The following is a 26,995-nucleotide window of genomic DNA, read 5'->3' on the forward strand; positions in this document are numbered from 1 at the left end:
TCATCCACCATTTTTCTATCTTATGCATGCTAAAGAAGTACTATCAATGGGGGATTCACAAGCAAAATATAATATATGGACTGCGGAGGAGAACAATGAATTATTAAGACTTATGGTTGATGCTGCAATGCGAGGATGGCGTGATAGGAATGGTGTGTTGAACAAAAGAACAGTGGAAATAAAAATACTTCCCACTCTTAATGCAAAACTTGGGTGTGAAAAGACTTTTGCACGGTATCAAAGTCGTTTGAAGTGGTTCAAACAACGATATAACAACTACTGTAAGCTTATGCGTCATAGTTCTGGGTTTGGATGAGATTCTATGACAAAGAAATTCACAGCTAGTGATGAAGTATGGGAGGATTATTTTAAGGTTAGAATAATAAATTGTATATTTACAAACTGTATATTTACAATTAGAATTTGAATTACACTTATGATTTTTGTTCTTTGGCAGTCTCACCCTAAACATGAACATTATCGGACTGATACTTTTGAGGATTATGAAGACTTAAGACTTGTAGTTGGGAATGGAACTGCTACAGGAAAATACGCAATTGGACTTGGAGATGACACTGATGCGAGAACCTTTGAAACAGAAGAAAATGGGGGTACTAACTTATTAGATGATTACGTGTTTGATCACAACAGTGGTGAATTCATACAAAGCAATAGGCAAGAATCTTCATATCAGCCTCTATTTTCTGAGGACCTTGCTTCACCATTACCATCTCAACCTATGAGTTCTGAGGTTCCACAAGCAACTAGAAAATGAGATAGGAGCGAATTTGAAGCAAAATCAAGCACTTCAAAGAATATAGACCCAAATGTTTTAAATAGGCTCTCTTACACCATTGAGAAAGCATCTTCTAAGATTGAATTAGTTGGCGTTGCAGATGATAACTGTTTGGATGCTATAAAACAAGTCCCAAACTTGGATAATCGTACTCGTTACAAGGCGCTTGACTGACTCAATACTAGAGCAAAGAAGGTGGCTTTCTTGAAAATGACAATTGAAGATCGTTTGGAGTGGATAGATTTTAAAATGAGTGAATGAGTAGTTTTTGGGGGCATAAATAAGTAATTAATGTTAGAATTTTTATTTATAGTATTTTGAATTGGTTTCTAATTATTGAACTAGTAGCGAATTATTAGCTCTTGAATGTTTTCTAGTTCTACAAGGTTTGGATTGTTTATTGAACACATCTTTATTTTGGTTATGCATGGTATGTTTTTTTTATGATTTCGTAGATGTTCTTTCATTTTAATTGCTTGTTAATGTCAGGCATTTAAATGGCAAATATCAATATGCATGAAGTAGATGAACAAATGGAAGAAGAAGAATTGCAACAAGAGTTGCATGAAACCATTGAGTCTTTGTTGATGGAAATTTCCAAGACCCTCTATGTGCTATATCAATATATAGCAAACATACAAGATGAATATGTTCATCGTCCCTTAAATAGACAACCAATAAGTACAAGTGGATATAATTATATTCATAGAATATTAAAAGAGAATCCAATAAACTTTCGAGAAATTTATAGAATGTACCCAGACATATTTTTAAAATTATGCAAGATCCTTAGAGAAAGAACCTCCTTACAAGATACAAGACACATCTGCGTCGAAGAAATGTTTGCCATGTTTTTACTTGTTGTTGGTCATAATACTCGGTATTGCTTGATTCGTAAAACATTTGGTCGATCACATTACAATACTAGCCAAAACTTCAACAAGGTGTTGAAAGCATTGAAGAGCATTGCAGTAGATATGATGGTCAAACCTGGATCTGCAGTGCCAGAAAAAATAAGAGAGAGTACAAGATTTTACCCTTACTTTAAAGTAAGTATGAAATTCTTTTATTATTATTATTATTATTAGTGATGACGATGGTGGTTATGTTATTGTTGTTGTAGGATTGTATTGGAGCTATTGATGGCACTCACATTCCAGCTATGGTACCTGGGCAAGATATTAACAGTTATCGTAACCGTCATGGAGAAATTTCTCAAAATGTTTTAGCAGCTTGTAACTTTGATTTAGAATTTATATATGTACTCAGTGGGTGGGAGGGGTTTGCCCATGATTCACTTGTGTTGACAGATGCTTTATCAAGAAATAATGGGCTTAAAGTGCCCGGAGGTATTTTTTTGTTCTATATGTTTCTTAACTATTTATATTTTTGTAATTTTAAAGAATATATATGTTACTCATTGGTTATTTGATACTACATATATATGGTTTGACAGGTAAATATTTTTTAGTGGATGGCGGGTATCCAAATCGATGTCAATTCTTGGCTCCTTTTCGAGGTGTACGTTCTCATCTTCAAGAATTCACTGGTCAGGGTCGTCACCCTGAAAATGCAAAAGAGTTGTTCAATCTTCATCATGCTTCTTTGAGGAATGCAATTGAGAGGATATTTGGTATATTTAAATCGAGGTTCAAAATATTCAAAACAGCTCCGCCATTTCCATATACAACACAAGCAGAGCTTGTATTGGCTTGTGTCGGATTGCACAATTTTCTTCACAGGGAGTGTCATTCTGATGAATTTTCAATCGAACTAGATAATGAAGTCCCATCATCTTCATCAGAACAAGTTTATGAAGATGACAACTTTGATCAATTATTTTCTCAAGAACAACAACGAGCGAATGCTAACTCATGGAGAGAGAGTATAGTCAATCAAATGTGGAGTGATATTGATCATGTTGTCAATAACAATTAGATTTTTTCCATACAAGACTATCTTGGTATGTATTATTAAAAACAATTGATTAATGAATTATATACGTTGAATTGACTTGAAGAATTTAAATTTGATTTTAATAAATTGAATAGTGATTCACTCATCATTTTTCTTAAATTAAAGTTAATTTGATTTTAAGCTAAGAAAAATTCACTTATACAAATAAATAATAAAAAGTTGAAGATGTTATCGTTCATTTACTAGTTAAAAGAAATCAATAAAAAAAATGACATAATTATACAAGTTACAAAATCCATAAAAATCCAGAACTCTATAAAAAATATTACGAATGTCTATAAAAATCTTGCAAAAAAAGTCAATAAGAGTCTATGAAATTTTGTTTATAAAAGTCTGTGAAATTCTATTAAAGTCAATAGAAATCAATCAACTCTATAAAAATCTATTATTTTAAAAACTCATTAAAAGTTATTAGAAGTCTAGAATGAATACACCCCTAAGTTTATCATTAATACTTTGACAACAAACAGCTGGTAAAACAGTCACACGATTCCATTTGTCAGTTTATAAACCAATTTTTAAATCAGATCCGATGAGAAAATTTTCAAATGGAAACCGAACAAAAATCAAATAACTAGAGAGCCAAATTGACCGACCAATAAGGAAAAAAGAAAAAATTTCCTTTTCATTTTTAGTGGTAAATGGACGAAATGGTTGCTTAATGTGTTCTCGTGTTACTAGGAGACGATCCTGATGAAGTTAAAGCAAGGCTGAAGTATCGGGCTCAAGCAGTAGTCTGTACTATCAGATTATGCAACTGAGCATCAATGTTTCTGATGATCCAAAGGCCTAATCATCAAGTGCAGTCAAGGGCCGAACAAATGAATCCGGCAATGGAGCAATGAGAATGAGGAGATGGCATTGGAAGGACGAAAAGAAGGAAGTAGTAGAAGAGGAGGTTGACAACATATTCTTACTGCATTATTCCTGTAGGAAGTGAGAATAATGCGCTATTCTGCAAGGTGACATTGATTTCGATGATTCGCAAGAGTTTAGCAAATTGTAAATGGCAGCAAACAATGAGGATAACCCGCATTACCTGAATCATATGCCAGACACATCTCCATGCATCCCTAGAGAATATAATACAGTTGTCATTATCTCTACAAATCTAGTTAGACAAAGAACAAAGTCATAATTTTCAGAGACACTTGCAAAAATATAATAATCATTGATGCTGTGATAAAAAAGGTCATGTTACGCGATGATAAGAAGGGGTCTATATTGAAAAAGGTCTTCGTCATAATAGAGGTCAAAATTAAGACAGTCAACACTCCACTATCACTGGCTGGGCAAGTGAGTGGTTCGCCTGACCAAAACATGAAAGGCTCGATCCGACATCACTACTAGCTCGGCCACCAGCTGAGCTAAGACGCTCAAGATAGGAATGAACGCCAAGTGTCTGCAGAAGCAGGCCGAGCGGCTACCCCGCTCGGCCTTACATCAATGTCTAGATCAGCAGAGTAGAGTCATGGCCGAGCAAACCACACGCGGGCAACGCTACTACAGCCGAACGGCTATCCCATTCGATCTAGGTACACATGCAGCAACCAAACAATGGAAGTATATATCAGCCGAGCGGCTACCCTGCTTGGCCAAATAGTAGATTCATCAGCCAGACAATGGAGACTCCAGGTGAGTGGCCACCTCACTCGACCCAGCAATGGACGACACTGGAACAGAGGACTTTCACCCGAGCGATCATTCCGTTCGGCTGAGCAACAGACACAACAGGATATCCTTCGACATCCTTTTGGGAGTTAGTGTCATAGATGGGCGGCATGGTCACACAGAAGATCGTACGGGGGAAGCTTCCACTGTAACTTCAGATATATGCTCAGTCCATCAAGGTACCATGTCAGAGACACTTTACTTACATGTCTCTTTAGAGAAAGTTTGGGATTGCGTGTCTGCTTTAAAAAGCGTGCACCCATATACAAGAGTCCTATATAAAGGGAGGTCCAGACATCGGCGGAGATATACTTTTCCCGTGATCTCTACAGTTGCATTACAGTGCCCTTTGCTTCTTACTTCGCCTGACTTGAGCGTCGGAGGGTCATCGTCGGGATCCCTTCCCTGGCTCGACATTGACGCTACTTGTGTTACAGATAGGTGTGAAGTCCCTCGGAGATCAATAAAAATATCACGTCCTTAGTATCCACCTTCTCAACTTTCGGACAAAATGAATCATAAAATAGTACTTCAAAAGCTTATTTATGGACTTCACGATCACCTCTTATCTTGGTCATTTGCAAAGTTAGACCATTGTTCGGCTTTAAACCAGGCTGCGAAATCTCTAGGCCATGCTTCTTGAATAATTTAATATACCTAAAAGTGATTCTCACATGGTAGTCTGTGTTTACACTTCATAGTGACACTGATATATGTAATAATTATGATCATGACCCATTAATATGCAATAATTTTGAAACCATAACTAAACATAACCCATTAGGTGATGATTAATGTACATAGAAGTAGAGTAGCATATATATACTAAACATAACTAAGCTAAGCAACCATGCCACTTTTACTTTTCAATGAAAAATCATATTAGGTTATCTAAATATTTTAACAAAGTTAGCAAAAAATAAATAATTAATGCTTATTCAGAGCCACTTACTAGAACCGTACTTAATAGTTAACTATTCACCTTTTAAACTGCATCATTGATATATTTTTTTTATCATATCCAACAGTGAATGCTGTATGTGTCTGCTAGAAGTTATCAAATTGATCTATATATCGTAAATGAAAAAAAAAATCAAACATGCCATTACATGCACAAGGTTATATTTGTGTTGACCCTGAATATAGAATATACTGTTGATGCTCGAAGAGAATACAGGTCAAATTTATGATGTTCATGCGTAAAAAAAATATGATGATACGTCAAATGGATGAAAAATCCAATAATATATATTTTTAGACAGTTAAAATATGTACCAGTCATTTAATCCAATCAAAGATTCATAATTTCATAGATGTCAATGATCAAACTCGCTGTCAGCTATGCACCAAGAAACTATGAAAATAATTAAAAAAAAATTATACATTTCTTACAAGTTATACAGTTTAGAGCAATAATTTCACAGATTAATTAATAGTATATATGATAAATAATTTGATAGTGCAAACTAATATTTGTTGTTACAAGAGTTGCAAAACTTTGATATATGTATATATATAAATGGTGCGTACCAAAAAAATAAGTTAAGTTAAGAAACTATCTACCTCATTTGGGTTTTTCCATAATCTAAGTATATAAAAATCTGATTCAGGCGCAAGGACCCCAGGTGGTAGTCTCTCAGCACCGTTGGGATTTGTTGAAACATGAATATAGAAGAATCAATAAAAAAAATGAATGCAATATATTCAGAAAAGTATCAAATCCTTTGGCATAAACATAGCTTTTCATTGTTTCATCAACTATATATATATATATATATATATATATATATATATATATATATATATATATATATATTAACCAATTCAGTTTCATCAACTACAGTATGTGTCTAATATAGAATTGGGATTCGTTTTACATGGAAAATAAATAAATTTAGTGAAAAAGATAAATAATAAAGTATATCTTGATAACTAATAATTAGCATTTAACCAGAATCATGAAACGATATAGTTCAAAAGGAAAATGAGTAGAATACACTTGATGAGAACATAGTAGTAGACTAATAGATCACATTCGAAAAATGGTACAACATAAAAATAATTATTTTTCATATTACTCAAAACTACACTTCTCTTTTGTTAAATATCAAGATGGACCCATCTTATTTTATTTTTCAAATGTTTTTTTCTTATAAAAACTCAATCTGTCACCTCTTCCCTCCATTTTTCTCCAAGATCAGTTTCGAACTCCATTTTTCTGATCCAGTTTATGGCGGAGAGCTTTCCTTGCTCGTCCAAAGAGCAAGGGGCGTCATCGAACAAAAGGAGCTCCTGGCTGTGAACCTCTCCGGAGGTGCCTCCTCTGTTACCTTATTTGTTACCCTTATTTGTTGTGTTTTTGTATTTTCCGATTTCTTCTCCTTTATTTATCAAGTACAACATCCTCAGTGGTGGTTCAAGAGATCACGGAGATTGAGGAATCCCGAATGGCAGTGGTATCATCGAAATCGGTGCTTCCTCAACGCGACTATCTAAATTTTTAATTTCTCTTACTTATTTTAGAATACTTATTCTTTATAACTTAAGCCCATAGAATCAGATGACGAACCACTTACATTGAAAATCGAGGTAAGCATTAGGTCAATGTTAATCATAAATTAATCGAATTAATCAAAAATTGATTTAATATTTGTTAACGGACTCAAATCAAAATTTTATTAAAACTAAATTAACCGAATCAAATTAAAAATCAGTTATTTCGGTTAACACCGAATTAACAAAATTTATTTAAAAAATTATATAAAATTAATATCAAATTAACCGAATTATTCGAATGAAGAATTCAAAGCGATATTGAAGTTGGAACTGAATGATCTAAAGAAAATTTTCTTACCGAAGTCTGAGGAAAGTAATATATCTTTTTTTTAATGTTTTTTTAAATTAACTGAATATATTTATTTATCTTGTTAATAATGATGAACCACTTACATGGAAAGAATTCAAAACGATAAAATCTGAACTGAATGATTTAAAGGAAACTCTATTACTAAAGTCCTAGGAAGGTAATATATATTTTTTTCGTTTTTTTTTATAAATTAAGTAACTGATTATAATTTTTTATCTTGTTAATAAATAATAATGTTTTTTAGGCAACACTAGAAGAGCAACATATGCCAAGAAGATAGTTATTTTTACAGTGGGATTTATCTTGTATGTCATTGCTTGGGTATACAAAGAGAACTTTGCAATGGGATTGCCGATCCTAGCTACGATGGTTTTTAGTTTGATGTATTTTGTATAAATAGGATATATAGCACATAGAAGAGTTGGATGCTATAGGAAGGCAACTTTAACTTCTATTTTTGTTGTTGGATTAGCTTAGTACTTGAGCATACTCAACTCTTTTGTGGTGACAAAATATTATATCATTTATAGATATATACTGTTACAATATAAATACATACGTTTGATAGTTTGTTAATGTTTTGTGTTTTTTTTTATCTTGTTAATTTGATACTTATTTGATCCGGTCAATTAGATAGATATTGCTAGACTCCTTTTCTTTTCCCAAGTATTGCCACATATATTTTCATATCAGGAATAGACATTGGATGATGAAAATATATTCTTGATCTATGTCTATTTTTCTTGATGTTTTTTCATGTCAGTGTAGGAGAAGAAAGATAACTATGCAGAACTCTAATTTTGGAAGAATTAGGAATGTAGTAGATCAGTTCAGAAAGAGAGAAGTAATTAAACTGAAGAAAATGAATCTATCTGCTAGATTCTGAATCTCAGAAGTTGACAACTTTGCAATTTTAATTTTATGCACCATTCTTACTATGTATAAAATCTCTGAAAAGAATATATCTAATACCATTTACCTTCAACTGTATTAGCAATTACTGAAGGTATGTTATATATATCATCTTGATGGTTTACCTCAGATCTTATACCTAATGAAGAGCAAAGGATTGCAAATAGATATGCAATCCATCTTTTAAAATAAGAGTTATTACAGTTACTTTTGACCCAATGAACCCAAGTACCCAATTTGAAAATACAACACTTTAATCATATACCGAGTACCATAGCATCCTGGAATTATTTAGAATCATTTATCTTTGGTGAAAAAATGCTTTAGCAATCTGATATCTAATAAATAACAATATATTTGAAATTTAATAATGGGATTCTGAGTGAAAGGATTGCTAGTCCTCAACAATGACAACACTAGACTTTCTGCAAATTGGCAAGTGGTATCTAATGAAGGTGCATAGTCTCACATCCAAGCATTATCAGGACTTCAAATTGGAAATTCTTTGAATATTCTCATTATGTTATGAGACAAATATCATTATTTTTAAGAATTAAATAATCAATTTTTGAATGGAATGGCTAATATCTTTCATCATCTTCTATACAATAGACTTTCTGTAAATGTAATTTCTAATGAAAAGTGCACTAGCTAGCGGAACTTTAATTTATCAAATTGCATTAATTGTTTGAACATATGCTTATTTCATTCCATACCAAAGCCAACGCTTCTCATTGCCACTAAGCATGATATGGTCAAGTTAACAGTAGGCTCTAGCAGAGAAGGTTACATTGTTCAATGCTTGATAAATATCATGCCTTGTTTCATGATACTTGATATATATATATATATATATATATATGTTTATATCCTTTCACATTGTTCCTTATAGTTAATTATTTGTTATCTAAGCTAACGAGGTTTGCCTTTTGAAGATATTGATGCAGGTTGAGCAAGAACAGGAGGTTACAAAAGAAGCCCACCTCTTGGCAAAGCAAGAGGCTAGTGCTCAAAGACATTCTGCCTATGTCTTGCAGGTTATTCTCATGGTTGATTCTTTGTTTTGATCAAGTTTGAGTATTCATACCTTATTCTCATAATTAAAAATTATACAATAGACATATTCCAGGGATTAAATACTATCTATTGTTAAATAAGATGATGATTTGTATTAAACATCAGTTTTACAAGTTCTAAAATACAAAAATTTTATCAATGTTTTGGCATCAAATTTGAAAGTTACAATGCATAGAGATATATTTAATTATTTATTTGGTTCATGAATAATAATGCAGATGAAACCAACTCAGAGTATGATATATATGTGGTAGATAGCTAAGAACCAATTAGTGTGGAGCTCACAATTATGTCAGAATTTGTATTCTAAACCAATTTTCCAACAAAATTATAGGAATAGCAATTTTGTTGTATTAGACCGTGTTAAGACCATACTCAACTATTCTTGAGGCCTAGACATAATCATAGCACAATCTTATGTCAAATCCCACTTCTTTATTAATAAAATTAAAAAAAATAAAAATATTTTAAGTTAACTAATTTGAGAGTAATAAATTATTGTAATATTATTAATATACATTTTAATTACTAATTTTTTTAAAAAAATTATCAATTAATTTTAATTTTAATAAAGAAAAGTCTTGATGGAACGGTAAAATTTATTATTATGTAAACTAGATATAATAAGTTGAGTAATAAATATAAATATAAACTTGTTTATCAATTCCCGTTTCTTTATGACAACTTTTCAATATTATGTTATTATTACATTGTTAACTTAAGTAGCTCTCTTTCTCTTTAACCCATTACGTCTATATTTTATATTTAGATGCCTCGGTATTGCATCTATTTCTTGATCATTTCAATTAGTCTTTTGACCGTAATTTACTGCGAATTTACCAAAAAATAAAACTCAAAACACAAAGAAAAATGATTTTTTTGACAGGAGCAAGAGCATGAACTTTCAATATTCAAATAAACACTCGGGGCATAATTATATGTGATGGAGAGGTCTACAAATATCTCCGTTTAAATCATTTTCAAGAAAATTAGAGTATCAACGTCAACCTTTACAAGCAGGTCTTATAGTTAATTTGTCTTTAAATAAGTTATACATCAAAAGATTATTATATAAAAAAATCTTCTAATTCTTAAAGGAAGAATAAGTGAATTATTTATTCTTCTTCACATATTAGATGACTAAATCGTCATAATATGAAACTAAACTGTGTCAATAAACTTCTAATTTATTATTATATTTGTCTCAACTATTTTTATTATTTTACAATACATCCAAGAAAAGAGTACACATAATTTTTTTATATACTTCCAGTCAGATATAGTATAAAGATATTTAATATTATTTTCATTTAATGTTTCGATATAATATCCATTTGAGTTAATAAAATTTGTACTGGATTTACTAATATAAAGTGCATTTTCAATGTACAAGATTTTATTATTTTGTAAAATGATACTTGTTTTTCTATTATCTTCAATAACTTTTTTATGTATTCAATATTATTATAATATTATTTTCAACTAATGTTAACTTAAAAAAAAATACCTTTTACCTTAAAGGATGATAGGGTATTTTTTATATTAACTTTTTTATGTATTCAATATTTGTTAGGCATTCGTCCTGATTTATTTAAAGAGCATTAATAAAAATAAAAAATACAATGATTTATCAATTAAAAATCAAATTAATCTTCTATTATAACAAATATATTATCTCTGGGATTATAATATCACGATAGGACATCTAAATTATCATTTAAGTGTTCACAGTCTAATCCGTAACTATAGTGTATTTGTAAAAAAATTTCCTCTAAATGGGAAACGCAATCAATTATTGCTAGATTTCTAGGTTGATCATCACGTGCGCTTCTCGATTTATCCTGGTGACCGATGAAAAATTTCTATGGGATTGAACCGATCATCCCAGAAATAACGAATGAGACTAATAGGAATTATCATTTTTTTATAACAAATATATTATATATTTATATAGATAAATTACTAATATTAGTCGTGAAAGTTTTAATATTGAAAATTTAACTATAGTGTCAACCATTTGTATCCACTTTGCTTATAACTATAACCATCTAAAATATTTTAGTTAAAATTTTGTATAGTAGCTAGGATGTTCTTTTGGTTTTTTTTAGAACAGTATGTCCTTAATAAAATTATTTTGATTTTTATCCTTACATCTTTTAATAGATGTAAAAATAAAATAAATTGTGGAGCAAATTAAAAAATATATCGCTAGAAGGAGGGCTTGAACCTCCGACCTTGTGGTTAACAGCCACACGCTCTAACCAACTGAGCTATTCCAGCGAGTTACTAACGTATTATATAAATTATAATTAAGTTTTATAATATCTACGCCACAAACAGCTAGCAATTTTTAAAAAGTGCATTTTGTTCAAACATGAACTCATATTTACTCATTCCATGAACAAAAAGATTAGTACTATTCACGCTCAATTTGATTCTAAATATAATGAATCAATGAAGAAAAATAAAAAATGTTTCCACTTAAACAGAACTTCACAAGCATTACATTTTCGGCTTCCGAGCTGAGAAAGTCCCTTCACCCGACCGTGGAAGAGTAAACAAAATGAAAACATGCTGCTTTGCTGCTTAGTTCTTAAAGTACAGTACAATACAATATAATACAATACAATACACAACCGTCAATATAAATTAAGACCCTACGACATGAAGATCTCTACAGTGGCCCTCGTACCGACAAAGGAGTGACGAAATCCATACTAGTTGCCCATCATGTGATCAAACCCTCCCTGTTGAAGAGATGCCCCCAGGTTAGTGTTGGACACATTGTGTAGTAGTTGTGTAAGCCAACGACGGGTTGCTGGGTCGTCCTGCAAAATAAGAGAGTGCCATGGTTAAGGCTGATGGAAGGAACATAAAGGATTGCTTTCAAAATAATTGTAAACTTGCTCACTCATGCACAAGGAGTGTTTTCTGTGGATGACTTAGTTTTTCTAGCACTTACCCGAAGACAGTTGTTGAATGTTCCATCTTTCAGCATCTCCGGGAGACAACCGCGCAGTGCTCCACATGCCCTGCAAATAAGGGGAACAGAGATACAAGGGCAGCAGTCATTTGTAAACACAAAATCATGATGTTAATAATCCCCTAATGGTTTGTAAAACAGACCTTTGATTATCCGACAGCCTCAGGTAACATCTGATTATGTGCTTAAGCAACCTTGTAGAAGGTTGGTCAGCCAGAGACACAACCATGTTGCCCAAAACGCTGCCGACAGCGAAGAACCGCTCTGCAGTAGCACAAATATAGCGAAGGCCTACATCGTCCAACAAGATCTTCTGAACAATGAATGTCGCCACCTAATAAAAGATGGATGCAGAAAAATTAATTATCTTAGATGATAGAATAATATTTTCCACCCAGAAAATGACTCAAGGACAATAACAGATATCACAGCTTAGAAATGAGTTGCATATTGAGTGATCGAGAAGGTCAAAAATTTTATCAACGATAATAATTTAGATTCATCCATCTGTCAGTAAGAGCAACCCTACATTGTTTAAGTTAGATTCGATATAAAGATGATGGCATAGGAAGACACAAGCAAAAGGTCAAATCAATAAGCATATACATTTGATATGGCAATTGCTATAGTTGCAGCAGGAGAAAACTAATGTGAAGTCCAGAACTACAGATACGAAAATGGAATTGTATATCACGCACTGTTTTTGAGAGCTCACTCCCCATCTCCATGGTGCGCAGACACAGAGGAATTATTTCAGTCTGGAGAAGAAAGCTGATGACCTCGGTATCGTCAACCTACAAAGTTAGGAAATCTATGTTCGTGATTCATTATTTGAACATATAAAAATAAGAGAATAATACATTATTAAAGGGGGAAAACATCACTATCAATAAGAAGATAACAGATATTCACCTAGTTTATGTACAAAATAATATAAAGCTGTCTTTTAAATTAAATTTCTTATCTTGTCAGGCAAATTATGCTGCAAGCATCCATGGATTTCAGATAATTCAGCATTTTGGTAACACATTTAGGTGCATGGCTCTGATCATTAAGTTTGCTTTCATTTTCGAGAATATTTCCTTCTATGAGCTTGCCTTTGCCTAGTTTCCAATCAAGTTAAAAAATTATGACGAAACTTCTATAGTTCAATGACCAATGTCAATTTGTCCAAGTTATTTGTAGTATCTGATTGATTACTCTCAAGATTGTGAAGGTAGCCAGCCACATGATATAGTCCATAGAAAATCAAATTTGTCAAGCATTAGTTTGGTGGCCTATGCAATATTCATTTCCGTGACAATTGTCAATCATGCACAAAGCTATAGTAAAAGAGTTCATGAAATATTAACCTTCACAAGTGCTCCAATTACTCCCAAGCTGGTAAGCCTCAAGTACTCGAATGGCCTTGTCTTACTTGTTGTATTCAAAAATGGATACAGATAAAGAGGTATATGTGCTGTCAAAAAATAAACACGTTAAACCACAGAAAAATAAAAAGGAAATAATTGTGATCATATAACAACGATGGAACAGGTCATAAAAGAACTTCCTTGAACCTCAATTTAAAATGGATTCAGATAAGAACACCAAAGGTTCATACAATGTGATAGGATCCAAAGAACTAAACAAAACAGTTCATTTTAATATGCAATATCACCAAATTATAAAAAATCTTCATGTAGAGTAGCTATTTTATGCTTGCATCTCGTTTCATTCAAGTGTTACAAATTCATAATTTTCCATCTTTATTTTTAATATGGATGGTCAGAAACAAGAAAAACCAATTCTTAAAAAAAAGCAAAGCTGATCCAAATGATAATACCTATCCGGCAAACTATGCGTGCAAAAGCTAATATTAGTCGGAAGGAAATAGAGGAACAGAATGCAATGAGCAGATTTACATATATAATTTTCTATGTCAAATCTCAAAGGTGAGTAGGATAACTATTATAACATAGTACTTGTAACTTTTTTGGCTCAAAAGGTTGCTTCATTCTCAGTACCTCAGAAGGTCGCTTCGCTGAGCAAGCAGCATTTCCTAAATCTTCATGTGCATGAATCAATCATGAATGCAAAAATATCCTGACTAATCTAGTAATCGGTTCAAAAGGGTCTTCTTAAAGGTCAATATTACAATATTGTTTGAGCAGCCATTTGCCGTGCACAGATTAAGGAAAATTTGGCTTGGTGGAGATTCATTAACAGTTCCCTGGTTATCTCACTCCAGTTGTAACCAGATTTGAACCCATTTTGGGGGAAAATGACAATCAAATCCATGAAGAAAGCATAGGCATTATTGTATAGAGTCATCAACCTAACATTATCATACAAACAGTAGATACAAATGCTAACAAAAATTATGACAATATGACCACCAAGCCTTTTATCAAATCATAAAATTATCAAACGTTACAATCAAACATACACATTAATTAATGAAAACTTCGTGATAATAAGCAACTTACCATTCAGAAAAAGAATCCGTGTATCCGGATGTGATGCAACACACTGGAAAATTATGTTAAAGGAAAGTGATTAGCTTTCAGCAAATAATAAAGCACCGAAGGAAATTAATGCTTATGCAATATCATATTAACCAACTTGTACAAAACAAAACATCTTCAGCTAAAAAATTATACATAGCATTCATCAGTTGAATTAAAATCTTAATCTTTACAAAGAAAATCTTATTTAAATCTGTGAGCTTCTGAAATTTTGTGTAGCAATGGAAAACTTCAAAACCAAAGCAATGTCAAATGTGCATTTCTCAAACTAAAGACTTAATTTCCTAAAGCTTCGTCTCAAGGAGTTTTTTTTGCAGCTCTGTGCTCAGCCAAAATGAGCTTCAAATTTTAGTGCATTATTATGCAAATTTTGATCCTTAGCTATCTAAACAATTACAAATCACTGAAGCATAATGCACATTAGGGATTGAATAATATTCAGACAAAGACTGAAAGATTAAGACCTAATTGGTTAGAGAAAATTCCTATTGAGTCTGGTTTTTTTCAACTGGGCTATCTGGCTGAGAGGGAGAACCAATAAAAATCTACCTCGCTTAAAGTACTAGCTCAAGTGTTGACTTAGTCACTCAAGTTACAAAAGAGGTAATGAAAATAGTGATCCTATCTTCCACCTCATCTGCCTATCAGGAATAAGAAAATTATAAAATGAAAATCAGTATCATAGTATGTTTACATGGGAATGGTGATAAAGGAATGAAAAATGAAAAACCTTCATTACTTGGGTTTGGGGTGTATGATCTGGAGTGAACACTAAAACTGGTATGTAAACAAAGAAATAAACAACCAATTAGTTCTTCATGTATTTTCATTACAATTTCATCCATCCCAGTCTCTTCTGGAAGACCATAGGGGCATTAGACTAGCAAATAGTTTCATTAAAATTTGAAACTATTTTTTCCTTGTATCTATTTTGGTTTTATATATATGAGTATATTATAATTTTAACAAATAAAATTTTGAAATTTGAGTTTCTCTCTTTCATTCCTTCCCTCCAAGGAAACCAAAATTAGGGAAAGATTTCCTAATCACATTCCCATGAATTTTTCTTCCTTTCCCTTCTTGTTTCCTTGTATGTAACAAGACATAAAGATTTTCAAACAAAGGATTTGGTGTAGTTATGGGTGAACAACTAACCTGGAGAAGAGCAAGGGCATTGCAAACTCGATTTGAAGCTCCTGGTGACAATGTTGGCGGTGAAAGTGCAGGATATATTGAAACTATCTCCTGCGAAGATATTGACAAATTGTCTTCGATAATAGACCAAATTTAAGTGATATCTAGCAACCAAATTAGAAAAAAGAACCAATATCACAATGATTAACATACTATCTGTACAGAAATTTATAGCTGCTAGAGTAATACTTAGACTTAAGAGGGTAGTCTGATGCACAAAGCTCTACCAATGCTAGATCCTGGGGAAGAGTCGGACCACATTAAGTCTATTGTATGCAACCTTACTTTATATTGCAAAAGGTTGTTTCCACAACTCAAACCTGTGACCACAAGGTCACACAACAACTTTACCATTGTGTCAAGGCTCCCCTTCATTGCTTAAACTTAAAAATCAACAAAAACATATCCCCAATTATAATATAATACTACAAGTACAACACGATTCAATTGAAGTATCTAACAAACTAGTTCTCTTTTAGACATTGAAACAATCGTAAATCCCATACCTCTATGAAACTAGCAATTGGTGAATGGATGCGAGAAAATATAGTAATATGAAAACATCAATACTGGATTGAATTGACATTACACATATGAAGATCTATTTTAACCATCCAAAAACAACTTGCGCAAACACAATTTTGCATGTCAACATACTAAAAATGTGGTCAATACATACCTGAAGAAGTATTGCAATAGTGCCATAAGAATGCCACAATAATGGAGCCAAATCTTGAAATATATCCCTTTTCTGAAAGGAAAATTTCAAAGAGTATGCTGATTACTTTCTCATACAAGAAATAGACTCATCTGAACCAAGTTTAGACCAGAGAAACCAATAATAATATGTTTTAAGATTGCCTAAAATGTTTCAACTGATCTCTAAAAAAAGACGTGAGTGGCCATTCAAAAAATGAATACACCAGCCATAATAATAAATTGGTTGGAATAATGTATGATCAATTAAATTGACAGGCATGAAAATGTATGTTTAAACTTGGAGGTTGTTAGAAAGGGAAACTTCTAATCCGTCCATTAAGAAAGGATAATGGATTATAGGAAATTCCCAAATTACAAGAAAAGCATTAAAAGGTGGCCTAAGTGACCACTTAATCATATGTAGCATGAGACTCCGCATATAGCTTATGCCCCCCACATACAGTGGGCTCAGTATACTAGACAAGTTGATTTATGCTGCCCACATATACAGACCCAAAAATCAGAACTCTGGATCAGTTGAATTGATTTGGGTTCAGTCAAATAAAATAAAAATCCTAAGCAATACTAGTCCTAGTCTCTTCTCATATGATGAGAGATTGTATGATGCTTTTCCTTGTCATCAAAGGATAGTTCTTGTGATTGTAAAACACTTTAAAGCTATATTTTGATGTGGAAACTTGTAAAATACTCGTATTCAAGTGTTCAATTACATGAATGTTAGCTATATGATATGGTCTCGATTAACCACATGCAAAATGCACGCGCTTTTCAAAACCTTGATACCAAGAATTAAAACTGTCCTAGACCGCTTCACCCTGAGTTCGCCATTTCCTTTCTAGTAGTTGCAAATACTTCCACAAATGCCCTGTTCCAGAATCTGACAAAGCAACTATAGGAAGATACAGTCGAACATTCCTTGTACCATGTCTATACTAAGCATTCTACAGATTATGCATCTTACTCAGACAAGCGGTGTCCAAATTAACACAAAGACCACTATAACCAAAAAAAATCTTCCTTCCCCGAAAAAACACACACATAATTTTCCCTACACAACAAAACCTGAACAAATATTTCAATCAGTAACCATGATCTGCTAATCCAAGGAACGGGCTTTCGACGAGGAGGTATGGGGGACTGGTTGGAGGGAAGAATACCTTGGATAAATCAAGGAGGGCGTTCTCCCTGAGCTCAGCATCACAGAGGTCCAACACCAGCTGCTCCGCGGACGCAATCTTGCGGTCCTTGGGGGGCTGACCGGAGGAGGCGGCGGAGGGGGAGGGCGGGGCGGGGCCTCCGACGAACGAAGCGCCACCAAGGGAGAGATTAGGGGGCAGATTCGCCATTCTCTCTAGGTCCTGTTCTTCTACCTCTGCAACCAAGAAAAGGGGAGAAAAGAAGCGTGCAAGAATTACACTTCGAAACTAACTTTCCTGTTAATAAGTAAATCGATAAATATTTATAGTCATAAAAGAATATTAATAAATAGATATTTGAAGTCAAGATATTTGAGTCTTTGACTTCGTTTACTTTTTTTTTTTTGAAAAAAAATTATCTGAAAACAATTTTTTTTTTATCCAAAAGTATATCCTAAATAATAATAATAAAAAGAAATTTTCATTTTGCTTCAGAATTTTCTTCTAAAATACCTTTTTTAAAACTCTATTTATATTATCTTTCATTTTTCACATATTATAAATACTAAATTTAAAAAATAAAAAAATCTATAAAATAAACAGATAAATTTATATGTTATTTATATATATATTAACAGACGGAACTCAATACTTTAAACTTATTTATTTTATATTTTTTTTTATAATTAAACGAACCGGTTCATTTACAGCCCTCTATCAATATTTGTCCATTAAGTTGCAGAAAAATAATTCACCATGGAAAGATCATAGACATGTAAAATTGCTTTACACAGAATTTTTGAGAAGTTTATCATCCGTTGGCCCATGCATCTTCCTGTTCAAAGATTTCATTGAACAAATCACGTCGTATCTAACTTAAGATAGCATATTTAGGTGTTCAACATATCATCATCTACTTGTTTAAATTACAGAATCATTGCATGAATCGAAAACTCAAGTGCCTTTGCTATCAATCACAATTCAAAGTACCCGAATGCTATCACAGATCTCAAACAAAAGACCAATTCACGAACATGAAAGCCAGGCAATAGGGCGCGTCCGCATCGTTCAAGACCTTCCAAGCTACGACTTGCTCGTACGATATCGGCCTCCCCATGCTCGAAGAACCAATGCCGGCAGGAAGGTAAGCAAAGCCCTGAAGTAGCAGGAGGGTTTGAGGTGCGTTCTTACGGCATTGGCGATGGTGAAGTAAGAAATTTTTATCAGAGCTCGAAAATCAGCTCACCTGTTGCATGATCTTGGGGAATTCGGTATAAAGCACCTTCCTGCTGTTGTCGTCCATAACTCTGTCTAGTGATATGTCCTGCAGAGCTATAAGTGTAGTTTCCAGCATGTCGAGGCCGGCTTGGTTGGCAAAGTTGAAGACGGGCGGAACCTATGCAGGAGTTGAGACGTCTCGATCAGAATATTGCAACTACATACAGCAAGTTAAGGGAAGATGGAAACAAGTCTGACAAATCAGAAATCGAAGTACTCGATGGAAACTTGCCTTCAAGGCACAGCACATGATTGCATCTGAATGGTTCCATATGTTCTTCAGACACGATTCCTTAGTTTGTGGGTCTGCTGGGAAGAGCTCTATTCCAGTGTGAAACCTGGAATTTTATTCTATTTTATCATTCGATGTCATGAATATAAAAGCATCATGAATATAAAAGCAGAACCCCGATACAGGCGAGAAGGTACAAGGTTTGAAAACCATAGCAGGTTCATTCAAATGGACAAAAATAGAAAAACAATCAGGAACATAGGGAGCAGAAAAAGATAGTACCTGTAACTCCGAAAAATCCATTCGGACAGTGTACGGGCTTCAGGTGAAACAAGGGAATGCTTCACCCCGACATTAGAACTGAGATGCGAAGGTGCAATTGCCATAGCTACTCTCTGCACCGAGGCTACTATGCTTCGTACATACTGTCGTGCCATTTCAGCCACATTATCCCGGAGATGATTTTCGTATGTGAACTGAAATGCTATCGTCAAAACTGATCGTAAATTCAATGCACTGCCAGGAGTTTCATTTTCAGCACGCGCTGCGGTTCCAGAACCAACCTCAAGCGTGGAAGCCAAATCAAGGGTTCGAGTAGCTTTTGGAGAATCCTGTGACAAATTTACACAACTAAGAAGCAAGACGACACAAAAAACCAAGCATTCTCACTAGGCACTTCCTAGACAATTGACTATATACAGAAATGAACACAAAAAACTATAGGAACTACTAACTGATCGAGTTCAGAACAAGTAATAATTACCTAATAAAGAGAAAAATTATCGAATATCGTAGAGCTTCTCGATAAATGAATGATCCATAGACATAGAGTTTTACAATAAATAATTTATGAAATAAGAGAAATTCAGAATTCCAAACTGTTTTGGGATCCAGCGGCATTATACGGAAACCGGAAGGTAGAAGAGGCGTTTCGTCAGCAAAAGATTCATCGAATGGTGCAAAAACAAGCTGCGAACGTGCACCAACTGCATTCTCATCAATGCCACTACAAAGCTGCCAATAAAAGAAACAATAGCTGTCAGTGAGAGACAGAAAATATGCCATCACATGATACATGAAACATGGAACAGCTTATTATTTGTTGATTCTTCTTTTATCTGGCATTTGATTTGTAGAACTAAACCAGAATCTTAGAAAGGCCGGGAATCATGAAAATAACCTCACTTGTCGAAGTTCATCCCTTTAAGTAAATGGAACAAGAAAAATTTAAATTGCATGTAGAAAGAAAGATTGATGTTAATTCTGTTCGAAATTTTTTCTTTGAGACTGACCTGTAGCAAGTTGACATTTCTAGACAAAGCAGGATCTTGGGTAAAGCCATGGTCTACAAGCCTGACTACCTCCAACATCTACATGTAAGGATGATGTAAATTATCCACATAATCGAATTAGACGTATAGAACTGCAAATCTTGATTCTTGACAGCATAAGTAGATTACCTCTTCCTTCTCGATGGTGTGAGCAAGAGGAAGTATAACCTGATTGCCTGAAAAGCCACCACCAGTCCTCACACCAGGAATAGAATATGGGGTAGACCTCAAAGATACAGCAGCATAAGCATCAATGCCGAAGTCAGCCCATTCGGAACGGTGCTCCCTCAGAAAGCAAACCAATAAAGCAGGTGGAACATTCTACATCACAGAAGAAATATATCTTACTTGCAACAACAAGATTAGATGGATGAAGCTGGAAAGCAGGAAACTGTCTCAGAAGAAACATTGATCCCATGAATATGGCAGAAGACTACCTGCAATAACATGGATGCTTTCGCACATAGGATGCCACAGCCAAGGGAAGAAAACATGGCTGAAGAGTTAAAATGAGACCCGTGAAGTTTGTTTGGAGATGACCTTATAGCTATAGTGACATCCTCAGATCCAGCATCACTACTCATCAATGACCATCCATCGTCAGCAAAACCATTCACGGCATCATTGAAGCCTCTGCAGTTTAGCAATGTGGTTGCCAATAATTCCATGAAAGATAGAACATTGTTTTGTCAAATGACAAGAAAGAGTTATCAACCTGCTCAGTCGCTGGCTGAAGTTCCTCAACACCGCAGGGTGATATCCCCCACCACAAACAACTTCATTGCCAGTCTCTTGTGAAACTTGTCTAATGTGACATAGTGCCTGTAAAAGACATCTCAGCATGTGAGAAAAGAAAAGCACAATAAAATCCACAATCATAATGGCAAAATAAGACTTACAGCAACTGTCATATTCTGTGCTACAAGTTTGGGCGATTCGTACATTGGTCTAATAACCTCAGGCACACTGCAGGCCTATATCATACAATGAAAATTATGGAAAAAGATTAAAATTTTATTTAGTCCAACGAGAAATAGAAGTCAGACCATGAAACTCACATCCAAATCTACATGGTCAACAATATGAATCATTGAACCACCTCCCTCGCATGGGCGAATAAGATACCCACTAGGAAGCATCTCAGCTCTAACAAAATCTGAAGCTGCTGGCCCAACAGGACCACCAGTTGCAGGAGTCAATGATCTTTCACAAATCTACAAGTAGGAAGAGGTCAATGTATTAGTGCCTTGCATTGTTAGCCACTTAAACAAATTAGTTGCGACACTAACATAATAAGCTGTATTGGTGACAACTATAAATTAATTGCAACATTATGAGAGTAAAGTGTGAAGGGGAGCCTTGGCGCAACGGTAAAATTGTTGTCATGTGACCAAAAGATCACGGGTTCGAATCCTGCAAACAGCTTCTTGCAAAAAACAGGGTAAGGCTGCGTACAATGAATCCTTCCCTGGGACTCCGCATGATGGGAACTTCGTGCACCGGACTGCCCTTTTTTTTTTATTATGAGAGTAAAGTGCACCATGATAATTATTGCAAAAAGAATATCATGTCATCTTGGCAACTAGAGATCAAAATACTTCATACAGATCAAGGACATCATGGTCATACCACAAGACTGCCATCTTCCAGACCAGTAGTGTATCTGAGAGTCCAAAAGTCACGTGCTGATGCCAAAGTAGTAGGTGCATATGTCTAGAAACAATATATAAATAGTCACAAAAAAATTCAACTTAAATAATTTAATATATGTATCCCAGAGACCCTAAAAAGGCAACAGAAAAGACCTGCATATAACAAAGCTCAATACTCCCTCCATTTCCAATAGGAATTACTGTAAGCACATCAAGGCAACGACAATCGCGATACCAAGATGAACGATCTTTAAGAATCTCTGCAACCTAGAGCAAACATTTCCAATTAATTATACAGAGAATGATATTACATCCACTGGAAAACTGTATAGCATTATCTCCGTGTGGCTGAGAAACATATCCCGCAAGAGAACTTGACACTCAGTAACTTACCTTAATGGGATCTAGACTCACAAGACCACAGGCTCGAGCTGCTACTCCAGTACAATTGTGGGAAACAGCAACAATTCCAATAGAATCCGGACCAGGCTGTAGATAAAATAACATATACAATACCATCATAAACTCAAAATTGAACAGTGAACACTTCTTGACGTATAGCAGAGGATCGCATTAGTATCACCTTCATTCCAACCATCTGAACCCAATCGACAGCAGTTCCAGTAGCCTTTGAGAGGAACTCTGCCAAGGTCTCCTCCGCAATAGCAAGTAGACTTTGAAGGAAATTTCATAAAACCAGAGTATATTTAGAAGAACAAACAAAAGTCATATAGTGTAATAAATCACAATGAGAAAATTTTTCTACCCAGCTGGATTGTTAGCATCTCTTTGTGGATGCTGAGGTGTTGGATTTTTTTGGTGTGGCTGCTGACCACTTGTCACTGCAGATTCACAACTGGTGTCGGTAGTTGCTGCAGATGCCTGAAATATTTTAAGGAAATTGAGGTATGAGCTATATATATATATACATATATATATATATAAAGTGGAAAAAGACAATTGGCAACCAGGATAGGCTGAGATGGATTGGCAAACAAAGATATACCAAGCAACAAATCAATTCATTGTGGTTGTACAATCAAAATCATAAGATGAAAACCAGAAGTACTTGTCAAATGCAGAAGCAGGAAGCATAGAAGGGTAGATGGATGCCTAGTAATAAAATTCAAAAAAAAATTTAAATCATGCTTAAATCCTAAGCGAGTGTCAGATTTAAGAACACAGTAGGATGCAGAATTCTAAGTACACAAGCAACTAGAAGGACAAGGATTCATAAAAAATATGCAATGAGGAAAGAAATATAATCTGCCAACAAAAATAAAGAAAGAATTATTTCAAAATTAACAGGAAATACCCTCAGAAGAATTGAGATTTCAAATAAGTAACCATACATTGTGCAGTTGCTGGCGCATATAGCCATTGTCATAAACAAGTTGAGAAACCTGCTTCTGCAACCTGTCATTCTCCTCCATCAACAGTTTGTTCAAAGCAGACAACTTTCTGTTAACAGTTTGGAGCCGAGAAGACTCTTTCTTTTGTTTTTCTCGACATCTGCAAAAGGTGATTACAATAAGCACAGGAAAAACACACATGAATTAAAATGTGTGCGAAAAAAGGAAGCACATAAATTTTCAAAGTAGAAACAAATATGAAATTTAAGCTCCACAAAATTTGAATACTAGCTCCTGAATGCTAGTGTCGAATGTGTTCAGGGAGCAAGAAAATAAGTTCCAACTTCCAAAATACATTCGAGGAGTATTTTCTTCATACAGTTTATTCCCACCATTCTTCATTGATGGATTTTTTTTGTTTTTTCTTGGAAAATTCTTCATTTATGGAAATAGCATTAGGTCAAAGTCAATATTAGCTCAATCTTCCTTTGCTTAAAAGCTACCCTTTCTACTCCAAACAATGAACTTCACAGAAGATGCAAGCTTGTAAAGCCAGAAGCAGTGAGGTAAACTTCTCAAACTTGTCTTCTTAATGACCACCATCAACTTCATTTATTAAAATGAGAGATAAGACCTAAAGGGTCTAAGGTCCCAAACATAGTCCTAAGGGAGGATTTAAGAAACAAAACCAAGTAATTTTGGTATCCGGCTTATTTTTAGAAGACCAACAAAGCAAACTGCTATACATAATCATCCAACTCACAGATCTATTAAATTGATATTAACAGTTACGATAGCACCATAAATCCATAGAATATCATCACAAAAAGATCTGAATAAGAAAAGACACAACCCAGTCGTTGAAATTGCAGGACAACCGAATCACGCACTGATTTATTGGCATCTTGTTCAAATATTAAACGACACAATCATGTTCACCAAATTAATCATGACAAAAGAATAATATATTCAGTATCTTCATTCTATACCACTCATAAATCTCAGCTCCCAGGTAGCTCAACTAGTAGACAGCGCAGTAAGAGAAAAAGGTCGCACTGAACTTCACTTGCCCACTTCACCTGACATTTGACCCATTGGCAAAACAGTTCTCCTTTTCACTCCTTTCATTTTCCTTCCCAAACAAGGGGGAGGTTCTTTTGCTTCTTTCTCCTCATTTATATTACTCAAACAAGGAGGAAAGAAGCTTGCCCTTCTTTTCAAGTTATGAGACAAGCCAAAAACGTAAAAATAAGCAAATAAACTCAGAATAAGAATAGTTTCAGAGACAAAACAAGGAGTAATGGAAATGCAAAATCACCAAAACATCCAAAATTTTCACTATCTTTCCCTATGACGTATTTTTCCATTTTTTTTTAAAAAAATAAAAGTAGAAGGAGGCAGTTCATAGGTGAAGTAACAATAAGCATTTGAGACATTCCCAAGCACCAAAAACCAGCTTGAAAACCCGACAAATAACCAAGTCGGAGAAGAAGAAAAAACACTCTACTGTTTAAGTAAAGCGCTCCAAATCTCCCAAACTCCAATCTTTTCAACCACAAGTTTCTTCCTGTTAATTACCTGCGGTTCTGGAACCAGACTTTGAGCTGCTTCGGCTCAATATTGGACAGGATAGGGCACTCCCTGATTAGCTGCTGTCGCCTAAGAGAACTGGGCTTCGGGCACTCATTGTACACCCTCTCGAGCGCATCCACTTGCTCCGGCGTGTACCTAACGTATTTCCCTCCGTCCACCGCTAGTTTCTGCCCCTTTCCAGACACTACCGTCGCCATCTACCCTCCAAAGCTTAAAAAAAATCTTATCTTTACTAACAATCCACCGACTCCCACCGAGAAAACTCAAACCCTAGCACGCACCGAGCTCCCTTCTCTTCCGTCTCGTTGGTGGCAGAAAAGAAGCGCAATCGAAATCCAGCATCACAACCCAAAAGAGCTTGTCAGCCCCGCCGCTCGCAACTCGACGAAGAAAGATTTACCGAACCCTAGTCGCTGCTCCGCTGGATTCTCTGCCCCGTCGCAGTGGCCATTACTGATGGGAGAGCACCGAGGTCTCTTCCTTTTATTAGCTTCAGCTCAAAGCTCTTTTTTTATAACTCGCCCATTAAGCCTTTTCCGTTCATAGACCCTCTAATATCGGAAATTACCATTTGACCCTCCAAAGTACAAATTTGCACAATAAAGAGAAATATTGCGAACGGAATTGATCAAGGATCAGAAAAAACATGTGAGAAAAAATATTTTTGAAAAATATAAATAATTTACAAATATTGATATCGTAATTTTTCACTGAGCAGAAACTATGTTTACTAGTACATGAAACAGTATAAGGATAAATTGTGTGCAGTAAGCAACTGTTCAGTTTACTTGTGTGTTTTATCTGCATGGTTCCAAGCACCCACATCTTTCCTCTTGGAATCGAAAATTCAAATTTTAGCACACAAATATTCTGAATTTTTTTTTCAAAAGAGAGAGAGAAAGAAATAGTGATCATAAATGCCATGCATGCTGTCATTGCTGTGTTCAAGTCTGTTGGAGTTTTCTGCATGCTTCAGAGCCATTGTTGCATCGTTACCTGCCCTTCATGACAAAGGGAGAGGAACAGCGTGTGTTTTGTGCACTGCAGCACTCCAAAGAAACAGAGAAGAGCAGCAGTGTGCTGTCTTTGTTCCCTTTCTTTATGCTATGACTGTGCAAGTTCCATGATCAATCTCTATCTCTCCACCAATGAATGCGTGCCAATGTTTGGCATGTGAGTCTCCCTGCACCCGTTCAAGTCAGAATTACAGTGATCATCAGTGAGCAAAGATATCATGGTTAGAAGGTGAATTCTAAAGGCATATTAGCAATCTAAGGGACACTTTGAAAAGGGGGATAAAGTTCAAATGCAAACTGAAACTTTTCTGTAATCAGACTAAAATAAAAAAAGCATCAATTCCATCTTAAAGATGCCATTAGGCACACACTTTGAGGACTTTAGTCCCTAGGGCCATGGCCTTAGGCCATTAAAGCCACTTTATTGGCATGAGATACAACCAAACAAACAATCACTTTCCAATATAAATTGTTCCTGCAGCAGTGACAGTGGCAGTGTTGGCCACATTCCCTTCTTCCCTTTCCTTCAGTCCCAATCTTGTCATTGGCTCCCTCCACAGACAAAGAGAATGTACTCTGAAAAAGCTTGTAGCCTAAAACCCCTAGCGGCTCACTCAACTTTGCATCAAAGAAACACACTGGCTATGTGATTATACTACTTCTTTTGCTTCGCTGAAAGAACATAGAACAGAATGTCTGAAA

The 26,995-nt window shown here is 34.7% G+C and overlaps 4 protein-coding genes and 1 non-coding gene across 5 annotated transcripts; 2 read left to right on the forward strand and 3 right to left on the reverse strand.

The window, feature by feature from the left end:
- Positions 1-46: 46 nt before the first annotated feature.
- LOC122022833 lies at positions 47-775 on the forward strand. Its single transcript, XM_042580948.1, has 3 exons — positions 47-152; positions 318-373; positions 458-775. Exons 1-3 carry the CDS (start codon positions 47-49, stop codon positions 773-775), a joined length of 480 nt encoding a protein of 159 aa, XP_042436882.1.
- A 991-nt stretch (positions 776-1,766) lies between these two features.
- Positions 1,767-2,734, forward strand: LOC122023495. Its single transcript, XM_042581620.1, has 3 exons — positions 1,767-1,845; positions 1,920-2,145; positions 2,574-2,734. The coding sequence occupies exons 1-3, from the start codon at positions 1,774-1,776 to the stop codon at positions 2,732-2,734; spliced, it is 459 nt and encodes a 152-aa protein (XP_042437554.1). The 5' UTR covers positions 1,767-1,773.
- Positions 2,735-11,505: 8,771 nt separating this feature from the next.
- TRNAN-GUU lies at positions 11,506-11,579 on the reverse strand. Its single transcript has one exon. It is a non-coding gene; the product is annotated as a tRNA-Asn (tRNA).
- A 275-nt stretch (positions 11,580-11,854) lies between these two features.
- On the reverse strand, positions 11,855-18,064 carry LOC122025143 (CCR4-NOT transcription complex subunit 9-like). The gene is made up of 9 exons (XM_042583909.1): positions 17,861-18,064; positions 16,663-16,734; positions 15,945-16,034; positions 14,751-14,793; positions 13,635-13,741; positions 12,981-13,076; positions 12,426-12,616; positions 12,262-12,331; positions 11,855-12,127 (listed from the first exon to the last, which is right to left on the reverse strand). Exons 1-9 carry the CDS (start codon positions 18,047-18,049, stop codon positions 12,017-12,019), a joined length of 969 nt encoding a protein of 322 aa, XP_042439843.1. The 5' UTR covers positions 18,050-18,064; the 3' UTR covers positions 11,855-12,016.
- Positions 18,065-18,690: 626 nt separating this feature from the next.
- LOC122022770 (homeobox-leucine zipper protein HOX32-like) lies at positions 18,691-25,783 on the reverse strand. The gene is made up of 18 exons (XM_042580879.1): positions 25,263-25,783; positions 23,685-23,844; positions 23,099-23,214; positions 22,916-23,006; positions 22,726-22,821; positions 22,486-22,599; positions 22,310-22,393; positions 21,739-21,894; positions 21,580-21,654; positions 21,396-21,502; positions 21,118-21,313; positions 20,810-21,001; positions 20,642-20,719; positions 20,229-20,363; positions 19,632-19,960; positions 19,350-19,455; positions 19,086-19,235; positions 18,691-18,995 (listed from the first exon to the last, which is right to left on the reverse strand). Exons 1-18 carry the CDS (start codon positions 25,472-25,474, stop codon positions 18,849-18,851), a joined length of 2,544 nt encoding a protein of 847 aa, XP_042436813.1. The 5' UTR covers positions 25,475-25,783; the 3' UTR covers positions 18,691-18,848.
- Positions 25,784-26,995: the final 1,212 nt, after the last annotated feature.

This window comes from Zingiber officinale, chromosome 9B (genome assembly GCF_018446385.1).
Source record: "Zingiber officinale cultivar Zhangliang chromosome 9B, Zo_v1.1, whole genome shotgun sequence".
Classification (NCBI taxonomy): domain Eukaryota; kingdom Viridiplantae; phylum Streptophyta; class Magnoliopsida; order Zingiberales; family Zingiberaceae; genus Zingiber; species Zingiber officinale.

What these genes read in the sequence shown, in the direction of transcription:
- LOC122023495 (XM_042581620.1), top strand. Translation starts at nt 1,774, where the DNA reads ATGATGGTCAAACCTGGATCTGCAGTGCCAGAAAAAATAAGAGAGAGT. An exon ending in GATTTTACCCTTACTTTAAA is followed by an intron (nt 1,846 to 1,919) that starts GTAAGTATGAAA and finishes TTGTTGTTGTAG; the next exon opens with GATTGTATTGGAGCTATTGA. An exon ending in TGGGCTTAAAGTGCCCGGAG is followed by an intron (nt 2,146 to 2,573) that starts GTATTTTTTTGT and finishes CAATCGAACTAG; the next exon opens with ATAATGAAGTCCCATCATCT.
- LOC122022833 (XM_042580948.1), top strand. Translation starts at nt 47, where the DNA reads ATGGGGGATTCACAAGCAAAATATAATATATGGACTGCGGAGGAGAAC. An exon ending in AGGATGGCGTGATAGGAATG is followed by an intron (nt 153 to 317) that starts GTGTGTTGAACA and finishes GGTTTGGATGAG; the next exon opens with ATTCTATGACAAAGAAATTC. An exon ending in TATGGGAGGATTATTTTAAG is followed by an intron (nt 374 to 457) that starts GTTAGAATAATA and finishes GTTCTTTGGCAG; the next exon opens with TCTCACCCTAAACATGAACA.
- LOC122025143 (XM_042583909.1), bottom strand. Translation starts at nt 18,049, where the DNA reads ATGGCGAATCTGCCCCCTAATCTCTCCCTTGGTGGCGCTTCGTTCGTC. An exon ending in GGAGTGAGCTCTCAAAAACA is followed by an intron (nt 12,617 to 12,980) that starts GTGCGTGATATA and finishes ATCTTTTATTAG; the next exon opens with GTGGCGACATTCATTGTTCA. An exon ending in AGGCTGTCGGATAATCAAAG is followed by an intron (nt 12,332 to 12,425) that starts GTCTGTTTTACA and finishes CCTTATTTGCAG; the next exon opens with GGCATGTGGAGCACTGCGCG.
- LOC122022770 (XM_042580879.1), bottom strand. Translation starts at nt 25,474, where the DNA reads ATGGCGACGGTAGTGTCTGGAAAGGGGCAGAAACTAGCGGTGGACGGA. An exon ending in TTGAGCTTTGTTATATGCAG is followed by an intron (nt 22,394 to 22,485) that starts GTCTTTTCTGTT and finishes TATTGTTTCTAG; the next exon opens with ACATATGCACCTACTACTTT. An exon ending in ACACCATCGAGAAGGAAGAG is followed by an intron (nt 20,720 to 20,809) that starts GTAATCTACTTA and finishes CCTTACATGTAG; the next exon opens with ATGTTGGAGGTAGTCAGGCT.